General features: G+C 43.3%; 1 protein-coding gene across 1 annotated transcript; it reads left to right on the top strand.

The window, feature by feature from the left end:
* Positions 1-1,848: 1,848 nt before the first annotated feature.
* Positions 1,849-22,956, top strand: TM4SF18 (transmembrane 4 L six family member 18). Its single transcript, XM_083738614.1, has 11 exons — positions 1,849-2,313; positions 5,410-5,502; positions 5,886-6,034; positions 7,651-7,801; positions 8,120-8,214; positions 13,744-13,821; positions 15,063-15,309; positions 18,302-18,391; positions 20,240-20,382; positions 21,775-21,955; positions 22,723-22,956. Exons 1-11 carry the CDS (start codon positions 2,137-2,139, stop codon positions 22,735-22,737), a joined length of 1,419 nt encoding a protein of 472 aa, XP_083594740.1. The 5' UTR covers positions 1,849-2,136; the 3' UTR covers positions 22,738-22,956.
* Positions 22,957-24,028: the final 1,072 nt, after the last annotated feature.

Below are 24,028 nucleotides of genomic sequence, written 5' to 3'. Positions count from 1 at the left end.
CTCTTCCTTCACAGTTCTGGTTGCCTCATCCCAAAACAGGATATTGCAGAGTTTAAAAAAAGGTTTCAGAAAAGAGCAGCTAAAATGATCAAGGGGATGGAGCAACTCTGAATACTGAATGAAACTGAATGTTGGAAGATTCAGGACCTACAAAAGAAAGAACTTCTTCATGCAGTGCATGCTTAAACTACAACATTGACTCCCAGAAGATGTAGAGATGGCCAACTTGGATGGCTTTAAGCAAGCTTAGACTAATTCACAGAGCATAAAGCTGTTCATGGCTACTAGACATGGTGACTATCTTCTACCTCTGTCATTGGAAGGCCACTTGCTGGGAAGTGGGGAGATTTCTGCCGCATTCATGGTCTGCTTGGGGGTTTCCACTGGTTGGCCAATGTGAGAGCAAGATGCTGGAGTAGAAGGGCCATTGGCTTGATCCAGCCAATGGATCTCTTTTCATGCCCTGGTGTTCCCCATTACAAGAGCCCATTTACCTTTAATTAAAGCCATAAATTTATTTTAGTACAAACTAAAGCTGCCTATTTCATGACTACAAAGTCCTAAAATGCTTCTCTTGTTTTCCCACTTGCACCTAGTTTCCTGCCCGCTCTCTGGCTGCCATCGTGAGCATAAGGATGAGTCATTGGCAAGCCTTCTTGGGTCATTTTCTTGTCACTTCTTTAGCAGAAGGTGAGCCTGGAAGCTTTGCTGCCACGACAGAACCTTTGTAGTCATTCTGGGCCTCCTCTGCCTAAACCCAGTGTGATATAGTGGTTGGAGCTCTAGATTAGGACTTAGGAGACCAGGGTTCAAATCCCCACTCAGCCACAAAGCTACCAGATGGCCTTAGGTCGGTCACAGTCTGTTTCAACCTGACCAAACGAAAAACCTTGTTATGAAGATAAAATGGAGAGAAGGAGAGCAATGTATGCCACCCCTAAGCTCCTTGAAGGAAAGGCAAAATCTTAAGTGCAATAATGACAGGACTCCATCATCTGACAATACCTTTGATTACTGGAACCTTGTGATGAAGGGTAGAGTAAAAAAATCTAATAAAATAATGTTAGAGAGAAATAACAGCAGATGACATTAATCACTATGTTCTGCTCAGGTTTCCAAGGGGAATAGTAGCAATTGTAGGAGCCAGAGTGCTTGACCTTTGGTCTGATCCAAGCAAGGAAACCTGTGGTCCTTAACTCTTTGACAGCATAGTAATAATAAACCCAGCTGAAATCAATGTGAATAGTCTTCACTTAAATTTAGTTACCGTATTTTTTGCACCATAACACTCACTTTTTTCCTCCTAAAAAGTAAAGGGAAATGTCTGTGCGTGTTATGGAGGGAATGCCTACGGGTGGCATGCCTATGGATTTTCCTCCTCTAAAAACTAAGTGCGTGTTATAGTCGGGTGCGTGTTATAGAGCGAAAAATACGGTATCCAATGCTCTATAAATGTCCTCCTTCTGAAAGGTTTCTCACTCACCTGTAGTTTTAAAATTCAGCAACGGGTTTATTTCGTGGCGTTTTTATGATTCCAGCCTTTTTGTGTCGTAAACCCAGTGCTTTTTTTAAATGTTTATGGGTACTGTCATTTTCCTACTCATATTGAAATACTGCCCCTCAATGAGGCCACACTTAGATTCACAAAATATTTAGGGGTCTGCGTACCCCCAGAAAAAAGCACTGCGTAAACCACTTTGACATATTTGGAAAAGCAACAATTTTATATTGTTCCTGGCAGAGCATTGCATTTCTCCTTTATTCCTCTCATCCCTTTCCAGGTTTTTTTTTTTAGCTGCCTTTATGTCTAGAAACCTGTTCTTCGTGTGGGATTGCCTATGCCATTATTCATTCCTATAAGGTTAAAATTCAGGCCAGCTGAAGCGCTGTAGCAATTTGGCAACTGCTTGATTGGAAATGGCCAATGAGACTGTGCTTCTCCCAGGTCCTACATTCTTCAGTCCCAGTGGCCATTCATCGCTTATGTGTAATAATCATCCAGGTAACTAGGTAGCCCAAGGTATTTAAGAAGGAATGAGCACAGCTCTCTCTCCCCCTTTTCGCTCTTGGATAGGTACATGCAGGCAGATCCTTGGCTCTACCGACTGACAGAACATTTACAAAACTGCAAGCAACATGTGTTACGGGAGATGCATTAAATATGTTGGGTACAAGCTGCTGATTCTTGCTGTGCTCTGCATCGTAGCAAACATCCTGCTTTATTTTCCCAATGGAGAAATAAGATACGCTTCACACAACCACCTCAGCAGATACGTTGGCTGTCTTCATGGCATTGTAGGAGGAGGTATTTTGGTGAGTAACAAATCACTGTATGTTTCCTTTCTCACAATGGATGTTCTTATGCTTCTCTTACCTCAGCTGCTGAATTTCATGTTTCAGAAAAAACTCCACATGGCCTCACTGGATTTGGAATCTTTGCCATATTTTTACTTTTTATGTTTACTTTTTTAAAAGTTTCAAAAATTCAGAGTTGTGCAGAACAATAAGCCAACAAAAAGTGTCTTGGTGGCTTCTTCTGCTGAAGAACTGAAGTTCAACCAGAAAGTTTAACCAGAATGATACTAGTGGGGCCTGCAACAAAATGTTGCAGTGTAGCCCCCCCACCTCCTGAGAGGAGCACTCTTATTCAGAGCTCCAGACAGCCTAGAACAGGATCCTTGGAGGCCTCTGTGAGGTGGTTGTGCGAGATTCAGAAATAAGGAATGGAATAAAAGATATTTCACCCACTTGACGCCTTCTCCTGCTGAGCTCTAATTCTATTTTATGGTGGAGAGCATAAAATTTACTATATATTTACTACAGTATATACTGTCAGGGTATTGAGAAGATTAAGTTGCTCTTTTCCTCTGTTCTCCTATTTTCCCTCTGCTTTCATTTCACTTTCAAAACTGACACGTAAACATTCCAAATCTCAAAAGTGATGTCTTTTAGACACACACACACACACACACACACACACACACACGGTGTGCCTTTCTAGAGTCTATTGACAACAATTTCCTAAATGATCATTGTTTCATGTCGGGCAGTTTCCTGGTTTTAAAGATGGCATTTTTAAAAAAATTCACAAATGTGTGTGTTACTGAGGGTGTCTCCTGGACAGTAGAAGCCATCACCTTGGTTTCGGGTGTCTCTGTTTCACTTCAAAACATATCAGTCCTCAACTACCTCATATTCTCCAACATTCCTCAGGTGAAAATTGGGGCATTTCTCTCTCTCTCTCCCCCGCAACTGACCCACCTCAACCCCCCCCCCCATTTTTGTTGCCCCCACCCCCGAACATTTCCTATCAGAGAAAGAATGAGTGCCACGAACAGGACACAGCACACTGTCCTTAGGAAACCCCTTAATTTTATTTTCTTCTATGGTAAATTTAGAAAAAGACAAACCACACACCAATAATGAAGTTTTAGAAAGGGGCGAGATTAGATGCAGAGAGACAAAGCGTTATTTTGTAAATGTATTTTTAATCTCTTGTTGGAAGCCGCCCAGAGTGGCTGGAGAAACCCAGCCAGATGGGTGGGGTATAAGTAAATAATAATAATAATAATAATAATAATAATAATAATAATAATAATAATAATTAATAATTATTATTATTTTTAAAAGCATTAAAAATAAATAAAAATAAATAAATCAAGACTCCTTGCACTTTGTTCTGCTCCCCCTTTCTTCCCACCCAGGAAGACCCTGCCCTCTGCCTGCCCCTCAGAGCTGGCACATCTCAGTGGCGGCAGCTACCAGCTATCCAAGGGAGGAGGCCGGCTGCAGTGGCCATCGAGAGGCAGTGGGGCACTTCCTTGCAGCTGCCACTGCCACTACCACTGCTGCTGCCACTGCCATTCATGACAAATGCCAGCCTGAGCTAGAATGTGGCAGCACTGCCGGGGGAAATAGGGACATTCCAGGATCACTCTGGGACTGTTCTGTTCCTGGAAAATCAGGACGCTTGGAGGAGGGTATGCCACCTTTGTTTGCTACAGGAGCTGGCAATGGGGAAGAATACACCTGCAGACAGGTGGGCAGCTGTGTAGCTGCTGCGTGCTGGAGCAGTCAGGGAATGGGGCAGTAGCAAGGTCAAGGCTGTTTGGGCATGGCAAAAAATAAAGGCAAACCAATGCTCCTGTTGATGCATCTGAACCTCCTTGACCTTGCCCTCCCACTGTCCCTGGTGGTGACGCTGCTGCCAAGACGCCAGGTCTGTGGTGGCAGCCCTCCCTGCTGGCCAGTCCTAGAATTATAGGTGCCTAGGAAGGTGTCGGCTAATAATCCCTTCTCCTTCTGTGGTTCATGACATCGTTATGACAAGACCTAAACATCCCCTCTCAGCTGATTCAGGCCGATAGTTTTTTTCAGCAGCCACCTCTCCCTTGTGCAGTGATGGGGAGGGGCAAATGAAGGAGGTGGAAGAAGTGGAATAGTTTAATTTCAAATTAGGCCAGATTTGATTTAGCCTGTAGCCCATTGGCTAACAAGCTTGAATTGGTACGTTGACACATTCAAATAAATACAGCCAGTTATCTGTCTTCACAATGAAAACAGAAGTACTATACATGACACAACAACAAAAAATTCCTTCCAGTAGCACCTTAAAGACCAACTAAGTTAGTTCTTGGTATGAGCTTTCGTGTGCATGCACACTTCTTCAGATACACTGAAGAAGTGTGTATCTGAAGAAGTGTGCATGCACACGAAAGCTCATACCAAGAACTAACTTAGTTGGTCTTTAAGGTGCTACTGGAAGGAAATTTTTTTTGTTTTGACTATGGCAGACCAACACGGCTACCTATCTGTAACTATACATGACACAGGGAGGGTTGTAGCTTGGTGGCAAAGCATCGGCAGCAGGTCCAAAATTCAATTCTTGGCACCGTCAGCTAGGGCTGGGAGAAACTTCTGCCTGAAGCCTTGGAGAGCAGCTGCCAGTCAGTGTTGACAGCACTGAACTAGATGAACCAATGGTTTGACTCAGGAGATGAAGTCAAATCCATTAATTACGGTGGTCTGATATTGGGCAACTACAAAAAAATCTTTTGGTTTAATTAGCTAGAAGAAATTGGACATAAATGGGATATGAGATGTAAGCTGAGCCACATCAGTAGGCATGATCAAAACTAATCAGAAACTCATACTGAGATGTGGAATGCAGATACAGTGGTACGTTGGGTTACAGATGCTTCAGGTTACAGACACTTTAGGTTACAGACTCCGCTCACCCAGAAATAGTACCTTGGGTTAAGAACTTTGCTTCAGGATGAGAACAGTTTCAGGTTAAGAACGGACCTCCAGAATGAATTAAGTTCTTAACCCGAGGTACCACTGTACAATCGCTGATCTAATATAATTGTTTGCAATACAACTGTTTGTTTGTTTTTAAATTAAACCTAGGTGTTGATCCCGGCATTTGTGCTCATTGGACTCGAAAATGAGGGGTGTTTCCATGGGTGCTTTCCCCACGAGCACTATGGGAGAAACTGCGCAGTAAGTGAGCCTTTTCCCTTTGCCAGTCATTTAAATATGAGACCCAATCAGAAACTCAGAGGAGGCTGTTCATTCCTTTCATTGGTGGTGGGTACCCATCGCAGCTGGTTGGGTGGAAGGCAGAGAGGCCAACACTAGGTGGCGCCAGAGCCAATGGCAGGCAGAGCCAACCATTTCTAATGTTGTCCTCTTCCCTACTGAGTTCTACATTTGGACTGATTAGGAGGAACCTGACAACCAGAACCACATCCCGGACTATTTCTTAAGCAAGAAGGCAAGGAAATGGGACTGGCTGAGGGCAGACTGGAGTAGTGGGGCAATAGCCCATTTGCCTTAACAGACCAGCGTCCCCTGACTCCATTCTTTCTACTTTCCTATTGTAGCTGCTGGCATCAGTCGTGGTGGCCGCTGTTGGGATTCTCGGTGCTGGATACTGCTTCATCATTTCAGCTTTGGCTTTGGCCGAAAGACCTTACTGTTATTGCACTGATGACCACAGCGGGTGCTATCCGTTCTTAAACACTCATGGAGGGTATGTAAGCTTTCCTGTGGCAGACTGCAGGGGCAGGGTGTCTTTTGGACTGCAACGCTCATCATCTTGGGCAACCAGCCATGTGGACTGAGAATGATGAGTGCTGGAGCTCAAACACCTTTGCATACTGCCCAGGCATCAGAGTCTATTATGTCTCTGTTGCTGGTTTTATTTTGATTTTTTAAGACTATCTTGTCTGATTATATTGGCATTTTAAAGGTATATTTTATGTAAACTGCCTGGAGGTTTTGATTATTAAGTAGGACAGTGGTTCTCAAACTTTTTGTTCTGAGCCACACTTTCAGAATGAAAATTTGAAAATTTGCTTGCGCCACAGTGAAATTTTTATTGATGAGAAGTACATTGAAAAAGGAAAATCTCTGTCCTCTTTCTGTTTCCATATCATATTTTTCCATGTATAAGTCTATATTTTTTCCTAAATTTTTGAAGTTTAAAATAAGTGATCGTGCATAGTGCGTTTTCTTAATTTTGATTCCCAAAAAATAGGGGGCATTTTATTCACGGAAAAATACGTGTGTGTGCGCGTGCATGCTTTAAGTATGCATACAGATTCAATGAGAGGTGTGACTTGGCTTTTGCTGGGTAATCTTTTATATTAAGTCTAATTTGAGATAAACAAACCCTCATTTCCTCATCAACACAAGTGAATTGTTTAAATGTTTCTGTGATAGCCCTTGAATCTTCCCACCCCTCTTGCCATACTCTCCTGCCACACCCTTTGAGAACCACTGAAGTAGTATATTGCACCCTGTCATTCATCACCATCCCTGACCACTGGTCCTGCTAGCTAGGGATGATGGGACTTGTAGTTCCAAAACAGCTGGAGACCCAAGTTTGGGAAACCCTGGTGCACACAAATGAATAAACTTGGGTACGAGAATGCATTAGGAAAGATTGCTTGCAAGAATGTGTATGTTGGCAGAGGGGTTGGAGAGCCTACAAAAATGTATATACCAAATGGTACCTTGGTTCTGAAACTTAACCCATTCCAGGAGTCCGTTCGACTCCCGGAACTGTTCGAAAACCAAGGTGTGGCTTCTGATTGGCTGAAGGAGCTTCCTGCACTCAATCGGAAGCTGCAGAAGCCGTGTTGGACGTTCGGCTTCCGAAAAAAGTTCACAGACTGGAACACTTACTTCCAGGTTTGTGGCATTCGGGAGCCGATTTGTTCGGGAGCCAAGCCGTTCAAGTACCAAGGTACCACTGTTTGAGTACTAAAATTCGGATGAATTATCAGGAGGACTTTTTTAAAAAAATTGCAAACTGTTGCAGAAATGTGAAGAACTGAACTTAAGACTGAAAAAACAAAAAATGGAAAGAAATAAAAAGTGACAGATTTGTCTATTTCTAGTTGCAGACAGTCCCTCTCCAGGGAGGAAAAACCATGTTGTGAGGATATTTCCTTACTGCTGTTTTTCTCTCTCCCTTCCTCCCTGTCTGAAAAAGCAGGGAATAGGGAGCAAATACCTTCAAAATATTAAATGGGGACAAAGACTATTAAATTTATTAGAACAATTTGTTGTTGTTGTTGTTGTTGCGGCACCTTCCCCCCACTTCCACAGCTACAAATTAATATTTGTGATTGTTTTCAATAGGTACCTGTGCCATGAGCACATTGTTACCTGGAACGTGACCCTGTTCGCCATCCTGCTTGTTTTGAGCGGCATCGAAATAATTATCTGCACCATTCACATAATAAGGGGCTGTCTCGGAGGCGCATGTACCGTGTGCCACGTTCACAAAGAGGTAAGTGTGTTTAAAGGCTACCCAAAGCTTTCAACAAGTATTTTTGGGGTTATATGACCATGCAGAAACTGCCCATGACGCTTTACGAGCTGATTCAGCAAGCCAAGGATGGCCATTATGTCTGTGTCATTAGGAAATTAGTGCCTGGACAAGCGAATACAAAGTATATTTCTATATTTATTGCATTTATAGGTCCCTTTTGGGCAATGCCCCCAAAGCAGCCGTACCATAAAAATGTAAATCCAATAAAATGTTAGCAATTACAACGCAGCGAAACAGACATCAAAAAGAACCAAACACTACTAATTGGTTTTGCAGCACAGAATCGATCCGGCTTGTGGGCCCCAACCAAATGAGTGTTGCCGCTCAAGAGAGCTGGGCATGTGCTTAAAACACTCCCAAGCAGCTTCAGTGTGACTTAAAAATGCTTGGCCACAATCCAAAATAGAGGTGAGTGCATTCATGTTTATAGGGTTGCATCTGACTAAGTGATGTTTGGAGTAGACACACTGAATTCAATTGACATCTGTCTTTCATGACCATTTGTATCAATGAATCTACTCTGAGTGTGACATATCTGGACACAACCCATAGATTTCAGCGCAGTGATGTATGTTCAGTGCTATCTTGGATTGTGGCTCTTAGCTTTGGCATGAGAGCAGTGTTCTCCAACTTTGGGTCCCCAGATGTTCTTCGACTACAATTCCCATCATCACCAGCCAGCTTGGACCAGAGGTCGGGGATGATGGGAGTTGTAGTCCAACAACATCTGGGGACCCAAGGTTGAAGAACACTGCACGACATTATGCCTTTCCCAAATGTTGCATAATGTTACATCAGTGGGATTTGCTCATATGAAAAGATGAGAATGTGTGCAAGTGTCCCATGATGTTAATTTCCTCCCAAACTTTCTAAATGATTTGGTCACCAGAGCTTTTACTGCCATATTTAGTTTTATAATCTTCTGGTCTCATAAGGAGTATCTACTACCCATTTTACTTCCAAGCATTGTTCCTTTGGTCCTTGAGTGACTATCATTTTCTCTCTTTCATGGGAACATCTGATGGTCAATCAACCAAAATCTTGTTGTACAGGAGTAAGAAACATCACACAAGGAAGAAGCCCCACTATTTTCTGTGTGAATGACACTCTACCAAAGGATGCCAACACTAAAGTTGGTGTCACAACAGAGGATCTAGCAATGGGGAGTTTCCCCCATTCAGATCAGTGCATCAGCTCTGAAAATGAGTCATGATCCATTGAAATTGACCTTGAATTCAGTGAACTCTGCATTGGGCTGCCTATATTGTATAAATGGATAAGGGTTTTGGATTCTGGGCTATTGCTCTCATGTATTTATCAAATGTGTGCTTTTAATCTTTTACAGACCTGCCCTTGCTAAAACGCTTGGACTTGGAAATGGGTTGAAAACTTCTCATACTTCACTGTAATTATTCCTGTATTTTTTTGAACTGAGACAAAACTCATATTCTTAGCACTTGTTTTATATAGCATATGTACTCTGTTCATGTCACATACGTTGTTCCCGAATAGCATTGTTTAAAAACTTCTAGCACGTAACTCGGCAATTAAAAAAAGTATATTGTGCCAGATCCCCTTTGAGCTCTCTTACGTTACAGAAATGTAACTATATTGTTAGTTGTGCAAGCGCAGACCGATGGATCATTTAGGCTGCCACCTTGAACCCTTGTAACTGGGAGTAAGCCCTACTGAACTCAGTGAAATTTACATCTGAGTAGACATGTGTAGGATTGCGTTGTTAGCATATATTATACTGTTTTCCATCGTTAATTGGATGGTTTTCAATGTTCTATTTTTCATGTATAAATTGATTTCCCCCAACAAGACGTTTATTGCTTCAAATGACAGCACTAGGAGCTGTATCTGAGTAATGGTACCAGTAAAAGCTTGGACTCATTTTATTAGGGATCATGGGCGTAGTCAGGATTTATGTTAAGGAGGGGCAGGAAACCTGTCACCGTCCTCTGTCTAGCAGATTCGGAATGAAATGTTGTTTTAAATTACTTTTTGTTTTTACCCCAAGTGCTCAGAAAAATCTGTCAATCTTTCTACGGTTTCTACTTTTAGTAAAGTATTTTTACTTACTTACTTCATTTAGGAGGGGGCAAGTGCCCCCCCTGCCCCCTTGCCTATGCCCATGTTAGGGGCGCGTCATATATCTCCTCCTTCAGGTGTTCAAAATGAACCTGGGGAAGGAGCAGAGTTGAGTACATTAGCTCCACTTCCCACCACAATGGAAGCAAATTTCAGGTGCAAAGATCTGAAGTGGGATTCCAAGCTGAACCCACATAGAAGTCTTCCTAAGATTGAGACCCCTGCCTTGCTTGCGTTCTCAAGCATGGGGAAGATTCCGAGTATGTTTAGCCAAATGCACTTAGAATAAACTTCAGACCTTTGCACTCGGTGTGTTGAAGTCAGAAGTGGAGTTGAGGTCAGGGCTGGCGTGCGTTCTCCACCTTCCTCCCACAGTCTCTGTCTTCACACATTCCGTGGAATGCCTGATTAGGGCTGGAGTTGTATTATTTATCCTTTATGGATATAGATATATTTGGGGAGTGCATAGCTAAGGAGCAGAGAGGCTGCTTCCTTGAACATTGTATCTTCCTATAGAAGAAGGAAGTAAGATGACGTCAAGGTGGGAAGGAGTGAAGGAGATTCGACTTTAAAAAGATTGGGTTGAAAATTAAGATGACGGTGATCCATAACAGTAACAATAAAATAAACCCCACAACCCCCACGTGTGTTTTCTTTCTTTTCACGTCTTTCATAGAGATTCATTTCACTGCTGAACAAAATTCACAGTTAAATATACAGATCTGAGAAGGTTATGAATGAATTGGCACCGGAAATAGACCACATGAAGCGCTGCAAGGAAATTGCTAAAGAGAAAGGCAGCTCGTGCACTAAAATTATAAGCTATTGCATCTCTGTAGTAAGTGAAATAAAAAAGAACTGCAGACTTGGAAGGGGACTAAGACGGCCATCTAGTACAACCCCCTGCAATGCAGGAATCTCAACTAAAGCATCCATGACAGATGGCCATCAAACACCTCCAGGGAAGGAGAGCCTACAACCTCCCGAGGGGGATGGTTCCACTGATGAAATAACTAACAAACGACATCTCCCAGCATTCATAGAATCATAGAATCATAGAGTTGGAAGAGACCACAAGGGCCATTGAGTCCAACCCCATGCCAAGCAGGAAACACCATCAGAGCACTCCTGACATATGGTTGTCAAGCCTCTGCTTAAAGACCTCCAAAGAAGGAGACTCCATCACACTCCTTGGCAGCAAATTCCACTGTCAAACAGCTCTTACTGTCAGGAAGTTCTTCCTAATGTTTAGATGGAATCTTTTTTCTTGTAGTTTGGAACCATTGCTCTGTGTCCGCTTCTCTGGAGCAGCAGAAAACAACCTTTCTCCCTCCTCTATGTGACATCCTTTTATATATTTGAACATGGCTATCATATCACCCCTTAACCTCCTCTTCTCCAGGCTAAACATGCCCAGCTCCCTTAGCCATTCCTCATAAGGCATCGTTTCCAGGCCTTTGACCATTTTGGTTGCCCTCCTCTGGACACGTTCCAGTTTGTCAGTGTCCTTCTTGAACTGTGGTGCCCAGAACTGGACACAGTACTCCAGGTGAGGTCTGACCAGAGCAGAATACAGTGGCACTATTACTTCCCTTGATCTAGATGCAATACTCCTATTGATGCAGCCCAGAATTGCATTGGCTTTTTTAGCTGCCGCATGACACTGTTGGCTCATGTCAAGTTTGTGGTCAACCAAGACTCCTAGATCCTTTTCACATGTACTGCTCTCAAGCCAGGTGTCACCCATCTTGTATTTGTGCCTCTCATTTTTTTTGCCCAAGTGCAACACTTTACATTTCTCCCTATTAAAATTCATCTTGTTTGTTTTGGCCCAGTTCTCTAATCTGTCAAGGTCGTTTTGAAGTGTGATCCTGTCCTCTGGGGTGTTAGCCACCCCTCCCAGTTTGGTGTCATCTGCAAATTTGATCAGGATGCCCTTGAGTCCATCATCCAAGTCGTTGATAAAGATGTTGAATAAGACGGGGCCCAAGACAGAACCCTGTGGCACCCCACTAGTCACTCTTCTCCAGGATGAAGAGGAACCATTGATGAGCACCCTTTGGGTTCGGTCAGACAGCCAGTTACAAATCCACTGAGTGGTAGCATAGTTAAGTCCGCATTTTACCAGCTTCTTTACAAGAATATCATGGGGCACCTTGAAGAAACCTTTGAAGAAACCTTTGTAGTTAAGTGGTATAAAACCATCTTATGTTTGCAGTGTATATGTGTTCCTTGTCTTTCATCTCTCCTCACTGTAAGAAGATATCCTCTTGCACACTTGATTTGCAGTTAGTGCAAAACTGGAAGTGATATTTATAAGTCATGACAAAAATCTTTTCGGCTTTCTTATGCGAGTAGAGACTAACATGAAATGATGGCAATGACATAACGCCTACTGAGGAATTCTAAACCCTTTCAGAACAAAAACCTTACATCTGGCAAATGAATTGCTTTTGATCAAATTTGGTTTCAGTCAGCAGGTAGGTTATTCAACTCTCTCGGCAAGCAACAACAACTAGGAAACTTGTCATTTATGGGAATGTAGCTGTAACTATTGCAACACTAAGCAACAGTTGAGAAACTGTCTGTTAATTAGCAATCCAACAAAAGCAGAAGACATTTCTTCTGTTTGGCATGCACAATCTATGATTAAATTTTTTTGCCTGTGGAAAGCCACTTTGAGCTGTGGAAAAGCAGCACACAAATGGTGTGGTCTTCAGACATTGCATCCCAAGTACAACCCAAACTCCCTTCTTTCTGGGGTGGGAGAAACCCTGCTGCAGGCCTACATTTAGAGCCCAGCCAGAGAGTTGTATATACTCTAATCCTATTCGATAAACATAATGTTACTAGCACCCGCATGCAGTCTGAAATCAGTAGTCACGTTTCAACAAACAAAACCACTAATAAAAGGAATTTACTCAGTTAAATGATAGCCCTCCCTCAACTTATTCCCACACATCTGCATTTAGAACTGCAGTACACTGAATTCTGTTTTCAAGAAAAAAAGTGCATCCTATATTTTGATACTAGAATTGAAATTGTTCTACGTTTTTGTGAAAACAGGTTAGGAAGAACATAGAAAGATGCCTTCTACCAGGTATGAGATAATTTTTGTTGCCTAAAGTTGAGCCCAAATGCTGGAGCCAGTAAAAAGTCTTGTTGTACTTTTCACACACAAATTCTTGTCTGCAGCTATCCTTTCCTCATGAAGCCACCTGAAACAGGTTGCCACACCCTGGTGCATGGAAGACCCAGCCTTTTGTCAAACTAGTTGTTCACCTAATCTAGTGTTGTCTATTCGGCTTTAGATGACAGGGTTTCAGGAAGAGGTACCAAATTGGTCCAAATATAAGCCACCTCCAAATATAAACTGCGCTTCCCGGAACGAGATCTTTTTGAAAGGAAAACATGTACCATAAAGCTCAGAGCGGCTGGCAACAGTAAAAATAACACAGTTTATATAAAATCACAATCAATTAATTGAAAAACGTTCTAAAATCAATTCATTCTAAAATCAATTCAGCCAAGCATCGAGTGATACCTGCCGAGAAGGACAAGTGATCCTTTTACAAAAAAAACTTCTGAAGTATCCCAAAGCCCTACGTGGGTCCCAATATCTCATTTCAAATCATGGCTTCTCTACCTAGAAGTACATGATTATAAACCTCACTCAGGTTTTATACAAGCTAGATTTTTTTGGGGGGGGGGGGGAGTGCAGCCTATATTCAGACCAATACAGTATTACCCATCACCTGCTTTTAACAGTTATGCTTATTTGTTCTTATGGGTATCACGTATTAAAGTACAAAAAACCCAAACCTCTTTGAAATGGAGACAAATGCTACTGCATCTGAAATGGGACAGTCACTGCGAGTGGGAAGGTGAGTTAATGTTTGGGGATGGACTAAGACTTATTTTGGGATGTAGAGGCATGTAAACATCAACTCCTTATTCCGGGTGCTCACCCAGCTCTCTGGAAACTTGGAGCCAACTTGGACCATCATCCTAACAAAGCAGCACCAAGGTAAAGAAGAGAATTGGTTTGGCATCCTAATCAACTGTACCTCGTACAGCGTTGGCGCATCTGGCAAGAGGGCATGTTTTCTGGGTGAGCTTGAGGCCCCAAGCTCAGTTAAATGCCAACCCAACTGCATGCTGCTATGGAAAATGAAAAACAGGCAGTCAATTGGTCCTACCTACATAACCTTGTCCTGTTTTTCTTTTATTTTTGGAGAAACCCTGGCTGGATCCAGCGGTGGAACTAGTCACTGGGGCACCCAGAGCCATAGCTGTCAACTTTTCCCTTTTCTTGTGAGGAATCCTATTCGGAATAAGGGGATTTCCCTTAAAAAGGGGGAAACATTGACAGCTATGCCCAGAGCGGTGCATATGCCATGCACCCGGGGTGGGGGTGTGATCGGCATGGCGATCAGTGTCCGGGGGGGATTTTGTCACCTCCCCTCAAGGATGACACCAGGGTCGGACTGCCACCCCCCTTCCTATGCCCTGGCTGGATCTAGACATATGAAAAAAAGCGATTCAGTTAAATGCATTGTAAACTTCATACAGTGGTACCTCAGGTTAAGTACTTAATTCGTTCTGGAGGTCTGTTCTTAACTTGAAACTGTTCTTAACCTGAAGCACTACTTTAGCTAATGGGGCCTCCTGCTGCTGCCACACGATTTCTCTTCTCATCCTGAAGCAAAGTTCTTAACCCGAGGTACTATTTCTGGGTTAGCGGAGTCTGTAACCTGAAGCGTCTGTAACCTGAAGCGTATGCAACCCGAGGTACCACTGTAAAGGGAAATCCCATTGGCGAAAGACAGGACTCCACAGCACCATCTGGTGTCATAGTATTATAATTCATATAAAGTGCTTTTTCTTTACTGAGTCCCCTGTCTTCCGAAGAGCGACTGAGGTTTGAGTCGGAATTCCCTTTAGAGGCGAATTTCCTCAGAGGAACACCTTCCCCTCCTTTCAAGGATATGACAAGAACTCAAGCCAGTGGCATTTGCCTATTGTTCTACGAACCGCAAAGCTTTTATTTGCTGGGCACTGAGCTTGTTTGAGAAGAATCATATCCCGGCAACCGGGTTCTTGTCAATGCGAAATGACTCAGTTGAAACAAGAAAGTTGAGACGTTTGACAACTTGGCAGGAAGGATTGGCCACCACCTTCTCTGCCCTTTTGAGATGGGGTTACAAAAGTGTGGCGGCTGCCTCAGTTGCCTGTTAATTCCCCTAGCACTTTGGAGCATTGTTATAAATATCCTGCTCTATTTTCCTGATGGGAAAGCTCTGTATGCTTCCAGCAACAATCTCACCAACTATGTGTGGTATTTTGAAGGAATCTGTTTCTCTGGTGTTATGGTAAGTGTGGTTTCTGCTTTCTTTTTTTGATTGCTTCTCTAGGGATCCCTGCAACAAGGTGCTAATCTGCTGTGTGGTCTTGCAATGTCTGAAGGGGCAGATGGGAAGAAAAGAGAAGTGGCTTTATTTTAGAGACAGGAAATGTAATTGGGATCCTGAAATCAAGGGGGACAGCCACCCAGAAGAAAGTGCTTTTTAATATAGGCTTATTTGCCAACAACATACAAAAACATTTACTACAGAGGAGGGATGGCGGGGCGGCGGAATTCATTTCACATTTAAAGCTGAATCGATCAAATCTGCATTTTCTAGAACAATATGAGAGCCGAAACAGAGCCACCTTCCAAAATTCTCTCTTATTCAAATTTTGTGATACATTTGTAAACTAATATTTTTACAAATATATTAGGGGAAAGTGTGCATATGTCAGTGAACATAACGTACAAAATGCATTATATCAGGGGAAATTGCTTGCAAAAAAGTGTATGTTATTCAAAGTTACATACAATTTTTTATTGCTCTTTAAACAAATTCAAATACAAGAGCCACTTCTCCAGCAGTGTTTCTTCTAGCCATTGACTTTAAACATAAACTTACACATTCAGTGTTCAAGCATATTCCTTAATGTATTCCCTCCACTGAGAATACTGAGCAGTTTGGTATAACAAAGTCTTGATTTGGGCCATTAACATAGTTAAAGAAAGAGGTCCACGTTTCTTGGAATGTGTCTCTATTCGTTATGCCTTTATTTGCTCTCCTGCGTCTGCTGAGATGCTCAGAAATTGCTGTATCCCATATGTTCAGGGCAAAAATATATTTGTTAGGAATAAGTCAGATTAAAATGCTGATCATTTTTATAAGGATTTTAAAAAACAAAAAAAGCAACACACACACCCCGCAAATGGTGGCAGAAATGTGGAGAATTGAACTTTAAATTGGAAAAAAATGGAAAACTGAGAAAACCAAAACTGGCAGAGCCTTCCATCCTACTCTAGAGTAATATAAGTGTGATCTCAATATGTATGACATGAGCTTGAACTAATGAGAACTGGCAGATGACTATGGTAGCCAGTGTTTGTTGGACTGAATACCAAACAAAGTGCTTCCTTTATTCCTTTATGTACAGTGGTACCTTGGGTTACATACGCTTCAGGTTACATATGCTTCAGGTTACAGACTTCGCTAACCCAGAAATAGTACCTCGGGTTAAGAACTTTGCTTCAGGATGAGAACAGAAATCGTCCTCCGACAGTGTGGCGGCAGCAGGTGGCCCCATTAGCTAAAGTGGTGCTTCAGGTTAAGAACAGTTTCGGGTTAAGAACGGACCTCCAGAACGAATTAAGTACTTAACCCAAGGTACCACTGTATTTCAAAGTGTTTATACCATTGAATTCAAAATCAGAGCAGCTCAGTGTAGAGTTACATAAGGCAACTGTGCTTATTGGAAAACACGCTCCTTTGAATTTAGCAGGACTGCCTTCTAAGTAAATAAGATCAGGAGTTAGGTGGTTAACTTAAGTCAAATGGATTTCAATGGGACTTCATGGTGACTATCCTTTGTATTCCCCTCAATATAGAGCAGGGGCCATAGCTTAATGGAAGTGCATTTGCCTCGTATGCAGAAAATCCCAGTTCCAATTCTCCCAGATAGAGCTGGGAGATAACCTGGTCTGAAAGCTTTCAGAGCTGCTGCCAGAGCTGAACTAGATAGACCAATAGTCTGGCTCTTTATAAAACAGCTTCCTAGGTTCCTAGATGGATATTGTAGCAAAATCTACTTTTCCCTTTTAATATATCATACATCACAGATTGGACCTGCTAGACACAACTAGAAGCCAGTATTTATTTTCCAAAAGGAGAGAGATTTTTATCTCCAAATTTTTTCAGCTGCAAGGGATCTGGTTATGGTTACTCATTTATTTGGGAAAGACATTCATTTTAACTTTGTGAAGATTAGATGTTCAGCACCATCTGATCAAAAATTATTTATATTATAATTTTTACACAACCGTTTTAGGCATAACTTACCGCCAGGCTCATAATATCCCTTTATAGTATGCCATATTATTGTGAGCATCACGCTGTAGTTCATATGCCTACCAATAGGTGGCCATACCAACTGCAGCGTGGCAAGAGAATGGCAGGCAGGTAAGCAAGCAAGCAAGGAAGCAGCACAGGTGGCAGGAAGTCCAGGTAAGCAGTTGAGGAAGGAGCAACGTTTAATGGAAAGGGGGGGGGGGCACATCTCAGCCATCTGCTAAATATCCATCTGAAGAGCTTCCCACCCTCCTTTAAACACTGCTCTAGTGCTGTTTAATGGAAAGTGGGGATGCTTCAGAGAGGTCTTGCTCCGAAGTGTCCCCACCTTCTGTTAAATGTTGCTGGAGCAGTGTTTAAAGGAAGGTGGGAAGTGGTTTCACAAATCATTTCCCTAAAATTAAACGAACTGTGAGGGAAGGAAGCTGGGGTTTGGTGGGTGGAGAGGAGTGGGGATTTGGTTAGGTGTGGGAGAAGTGGTGTAGCAGATGGGCGGGTGTTCATGAGTGGAGTGTGCAGGTATGGTGACCTCTAGTCGAGCGGTTCTCAACCTGTGGGTCCCCAGATGTTGTTGCACTACAACTTCCATCATCTCTGAGCTCTGGCCTTGCTAGCTAGGGGTGATGGGAGTTGTAGTTCAACAACATCTGGGGACCCACAGGTTGAGAAAGGCTGCTCTAGTCAATATAAAAACACAACAAATCGTAGAGCTTTCCAGAGACACACGCTACAATTCTAGCTTATAGAGCAGGCATGGGCAAACTCAGCCCTTCAGATGTTTTGAGACTACAATTCCCATCATCCCTGACCACTGGCCCTGTTAGCTAGGGATGATGGGAGTTGTAGTCCCAAAACATCAGGAGGGCTGAGTTTGCCTATGCCTGTTATAGAGTCTATAAGAATGTGATATTATTGGATACCGTATCCTCTGTGACTTCCACTCCTGCCTTTCCAGATGCTCATGCTGGCAGCACTTTTAATATTCCTGGACCGAGACACCTTCCAAAAATGCTGCCCAAGTGAAAGCTGCACCAGGACCTACAGGGTGCGTATCTTGCTTCCACACATGGCATTTGTGCCGAAAACTTCCTTTGACCCCTTCTGCTCCCATCTCTTTCCTTATTCTGTACCGGAGAGGAAAAGAAAGAGGCTACCTCTGATCTCCACAGCTCCTCCTGGGGTGAAAAACAACAACAGGAAGAAGTTCTCCCACTGCTCTCAAATTGACGGAAACATTTTCTGTTTTTGTTTTTGTATGAGATACTCTGGGATTCCGGCCAATTTCTTCCTGCCTCAAACGCTCATCACTGTGGGGTGAATCTCACGTTGCTTCCAGACAACCTGTTTTATTGAGCATTCATCCTGACTTGTTTGCACAAAGCTTGCTGGGAGATTAGATGGCATTGGCTATTTATTGAGCATTCGTTCTGATCTGTGAGGCTGTGGGGAGGGCAGAGTGAGCTGGATGCAGCAGCCATGCGCCCTTCGATCCCATCCCAGCAATTGCCCTGGCAGCTGTCTCCCCCCCCCCTACGCTACACTCCTGCTCCCCCCCCTAAAACCAGCACCCATATTGAGAATGTTGACAGCAAATCCAACTGAGAGGTGTTACAAACAAAATATGCCCCTATTCTCTTATTGGGCATACAAGAGCCCTTTATAGAATCCTTTGTAGGTTCTCCATTGGTAGGAGAAAATGACAGAGGCCAACCAGAGAATATTGAGAAGCAAAGCAGCTAGTAAGCCTGATCTTTATTAAAGCTGTTGCAACAGGGTGCTCCCCTCATACACAGGAGAGGGGAGGAGGAGCCAGAACCAAGGTGTGCCTGCCCTTTTATAGACATTTTAAATTCCCTGCCCTGGAGCTCCAGACCACCCCTCCATACATCATACATACACCACAGAAGGGGTGTAACTCAAGAGCACCCCCCACAAACATCATACCTACATCACAGAAAAGAGGGTCTACAACAGAAATTTGAATGTTGTTGTTTTTCCTGTCTGCCAGGTTAACTGATAATGACTTATCTGATTGCCTTTTATGGTAGTCTGGCCATTCCTTTGAGATGGTGATTACCCAATTCCTGAGACAATGGGAAGGTTCCCTCACCCCCTCCCTCCTTGCAGAGAAAACATTTGGTCAGTTTGAGAGTCAAAATGGTTTCAGGGTGCTCTTCCTGTGCTGCTCCAGACATGTGGTCCACATATCTATGTACGTGCTTGGTTGGTACATTTATGAACACTTATTACAGTGGTACCTCGGGATGCGAACGGGATCCGTTCTGGAGCCCCATTCGCATCCTGAGTAAAACGTAAGACGTGACTGCATGTCTGCACATTTTGCCGCTTCTGAGCATGCGCGTTATGTCATTTTGAGTGTCTGCACATGTGCGAGCAGCGAAACCCAGAAGTAACGTGTTCCGTTACTTCCGGGTCTCCGCGGAGCGTAACTTGAAAATGCTCAACCTGAAGCACATCTAACCCAAGGTATGTCTGTATATATTATAAGACCCTAATTTTTTTATTACAAAGGCTATCAGTGTAACTCCCCCCCCCCAGCAAACTTTGTTCAGACAATGCTCCCTTTCTTGCAGCTTGCTTCTATTGTAGTAATAGCATTTTCCCACCACTTCCAACAAGGTAGAAGTGTGTTCTTATAACAGATTATGCTATTTTGAGACATTGCCTGCCAACAACATTCATTCTAATCTGTGCTAAAGATTATTGCTATTCCCCCCCCCCCTTCCCCCTGGCTCTTTAAGTTACGGAACACTTTCTATGCTAAGTTAATCTAAGTATTGGGTAGAAAACACACACACACTTTTATCAGGAAACTGAAGCGATGGAATTCCTTCACTGACATAAAGATAACACTGTGCTCTCTTTAATGCAGCGCTTCATTTCAGTTGTGCTTGCCCTGCTAGGCATCGCGTTCTCTGGATACAGCCTGATCATATCTACTTTGGGTTTAGTGCAGGGCCCATACTGCAGAACCTCCGCTGGCTGGGAGTATGCCTTCAAAGACACTGCAGGCCGGTAAGAAAGAAAGAAAGATTGCTGTCTCTAAGGGGCAGCTTTGAACCAGCCCCCAAAACACCAGACCAAAACACAGAGAGAGCCAGTGTGATGTAGTGGTTAAGAGTGATAGACTCATAATCTGGTGAACCGGGTTCGATTCCCCACTCCTCCACATGCAGCTGCTGGGTGACCTTGGGCCAGTCACACTTCTTTGAAGTCTCTCAGCCCCACTCACCTCACAGAGTGTTTGTTGTGGGGGAGGAAGGGAAAGGAGAATGTTAGCCGCTTTGAGACTCCTTCGGGTAGTGTTAAAGCGGGATATCAAATCCAAACACCCATCTTTTGAAATATAGAGTCAAATGTGCATATGTATTAGTAAAAGTAACATAGGAATATGCCTTCTACTAGGGTAAATTGCTTGCAAAAACGTGTATCTTAGTAGAAATTCGCAGTAAAATGCTGGTGCCTTTGCACGAGGTATAGGAGCCTGAAGTTAGGGTCCAGGTTAGTTTTCAGTATGTCCCATGGAGTTTGATGGAATGAGGTAAAGACAATCTGAAAAGGCAAAACCTACTTCTCGTTCAGTGTATGTGGGGGTTTAGCCCATGCACTAATGGGGCCCTTAGTGCATGCCTGCATGTCTTCCCATAGAAATGAATGGCTGCTATCTGGTCACATGGGGAGAAACTGTGCTTTGAGGCAACATTACAGTGGGGACACCTCTGTCCCTGGTAACCCATCCACAGAGTCAGCGCAAGACATCTGGCTGCCTGAGGCAAAGGAGAAGATGGTACCTCCCTTCCCATGGACAAAAGCTGGTAGTTGAATCTTACTTCATCATCAGCGATGGGATAATGACTTCCAGTGCACCTGAGATCAGCAGGCTAGTTTGAGGAATGTAGGCCAAGCCTGCAGCATGCATAGCTCTGATCTCCAATAGAATGGATTGACTAGAGGGCAGGCACTGCTGCTTCCCAGCAACCGCCACCTTAGGCAATTGCCCACATTCTGCCTAATGATAGGGCTGGCCCTGACCACCCACTATTGATGTAGAAACTCTAATGGGGAATAACATCCCTCACATCTCTAGAAAGCAGCTCCAGAAATGCAGGGGACAAAGGCAACATGTTTCACAGGAGCCATATTTGGGAGAGGAACTGAGGCGGAAGGAAGCAGTATTGTCACCATGGCTAGTTCACAGGGCTAGAAGCATGGTTAGATTTAGAAAAGGAAGTCTGGGTCAGTTTCTTTCTTTGAAATAGCCTCAAAGTTGGACGAGAAGATGGGGAGTCATGTGGCTATAGCTCTGAATGGGGACTGAAACTTCCCCTGCCTGCCAAACTCGACAGGCCTTGAGGTAAATCTACAATAATAGCTTCTAACTTCTTTATGCTGCTGTTTCTCTGATAGCTACCTCACGGATCACGCCTCCTGGTCCGAATGCTCCGAACCTGCCTATGTAGTGGAGTGGAACATCATTTTGTTTTCTATTCTGATAGCTCTTAGCGGCCTCCAAATGTTGATCTGCTTTCTGAAAGTGATTGCAGAGCTAAAGAGGATACTTTGTGGGACCTATTCTGTCTTTGTTCAGGTAAGAGAATCATTCCAGAAGCTGCTTTAAAAAACAGCAAAGAAACAAACCCGTTCTTATAGTCTCTATGGCTAAATGCTCTTCTGTGAAGGATTTGAGTTCCACCCAGTGCTTCCTTTTGTAGAAAAGTAGGTGCCGGTGCTCACTATGAAGTTGTTACATTAAGTGCCACACTTTTTGACAAAAGAGAGAGAGAGAGAGAGAGAGAGAGAGAGAGAGAGAGAGAGAGGTGCCAAAAACTAGGTACTCTTGAATACCCCCTGGGAAAAAAAGGACTGCTCTCACTATGCGTTTCTGTCCTGGAATATTTGGGTATAAAGGTAAAGGGACCCCTGACTGTTAGATCCAGCTGCGGACGACTCTGGGGTTGCAGCACTCATCTCGATTTACTGGCCGAGGGAGATGGTGTACAGGTCATGTGACCAGCATGACTAAGCCGCTTCTGGCAAACCAAAGCAGCGCACGAAAACACCGTTTACCTTCCCGCCAGAGCAGTACCTATTTATCTACTTGCACTTTGAGGTGCTTTCGAACTGCTAGGTTGGCAGGAGCAGGGACAGAGCAACGGGAGCTCACCCCGGCGCGGGGATTTGAACTGCCGACCTTCTCATTGGCTTTGTGGTATAGGCAGGGCTGTGAATATGGTAAGTATGGTAAATGAATAAATAGCGCTTGTATGCGAAGCTGCATAGGATATAAGTGAAAACTTCCAAGTTCTGGTTTAACTTGTAAGTTAAAATTTGACCTCTTTCTGTTCTTTCCCACAGCCTGCACTGATCTAACATTCATGAGAAAAGAAGCACAGACGCTAGCATGTCATCATGTCTTTGATCACACCTTTTGACTTGCTTGATAATGTCTTGGAGTGTTCCTTCTGTTTTGCTGCATTCCTTTTTTATACGCACACATTTCATTGCCTTAATTATTATTTTTATTCCTTTTCAAAATATTGATACATGAAATTATCAATTAACAACACAAAGAAAAGAACCCCAAACAAGGGGGAAAAAACCAACCCATCCAGACAGCAACAATACCATTTACTCAAAGTACATTTTTCCACCATGGCAAACTCATTACTTCAAAAAAAAGCGACACAAACCTGTCGTGAACGCATTCAGAAATCGATGAATTATATAATGTCACATTCTACAACCGGATTCATTTAGACACTTGCCCTTGAAGAAACCTGTATGAAAACAAACTAAATATTTATATGTTACATGGGGTTCAACTCCCTATTTCCCCAGCATGTGATTTATGATGCTGCACACCCTTCTTTGCAGGTGTGCAATGTTTGGCATATCCACATGTTCTTGCTCCCTGTTTTCATCCCTTCCTCCTCCTTTTCTAATCTGTTTACCTTTCAAGCCCCCCTTTGTATTTGCATATACAAGTGGACTTTCGGTCAGGCAACAGGAAGCGCAAGTGTGCTGTGCTCTTGGAGTGAAATATCAGCTTAACATGAGGGACACTTGCTGAAATAACTGAACAGGAAGTGCAACAGAATATTTACAATCCATCAGATTGGCCTTATATGTGAATTATATATGGATCCAAGTCAGCAGAGAGAGAGACAGATTGAGAGAGAGAGAGAGAGCTGCAAAAGCGTGCCAAAGATACTCTGTACAGTGCTACCTCGGGTTAAGAACTTAATTCGTTCTGGAGGTCCGTTCTTAACCTTAAACAGTTCTTAACCTGAGGTACCACTTTAGCTAATGGGGCCTCCTCCTGCTGCTGCTGCACGATTTCTGTTCTCATCCTGAAGCAAAGTTCTTAACCCGAGGTACTATTTCTGAGTTAGCGGAGTCTGTAACCTGAAGCGTATGTAATCTGAAGCGTATGTACCATAACCCGAGGTACCACTGTATAATTTCTCAACTTGTAATTTCTCTCAAGTTGTAATTTCTCAACTTTCTGAGAAATTATGTCCTGTTGAGGTTATGTTCACTTTGGGGCTGCATCAAACTAACTGCATCTCGCTCAGCCACCCCATTGGTGGTGAGTGGCGTAGGGCTCGATTTTTCCTGGGTAGTCAAACTGGTTTGCTATTTTGCTAGAGAATTGGTGGAT

The sequence above is a fragment of the Podarcis gaigeae genome (genome assembly GCF_964106915.1).
Source record: "Podarcis gaigeae genome assembly, chromosome: 5".
Classification (NCBI taxonomy): domain Eukaryota; kingdom Metazoa; phylum Chordata; class Lepidosauria; order Squamata; family Lacertidae; genus Podarcis; species Podarcis gaigeae.
Note: the sequence above shows the minus strand (reverse complement) of the source record. Positions and strands in the feature narration are given on the sequence as shown.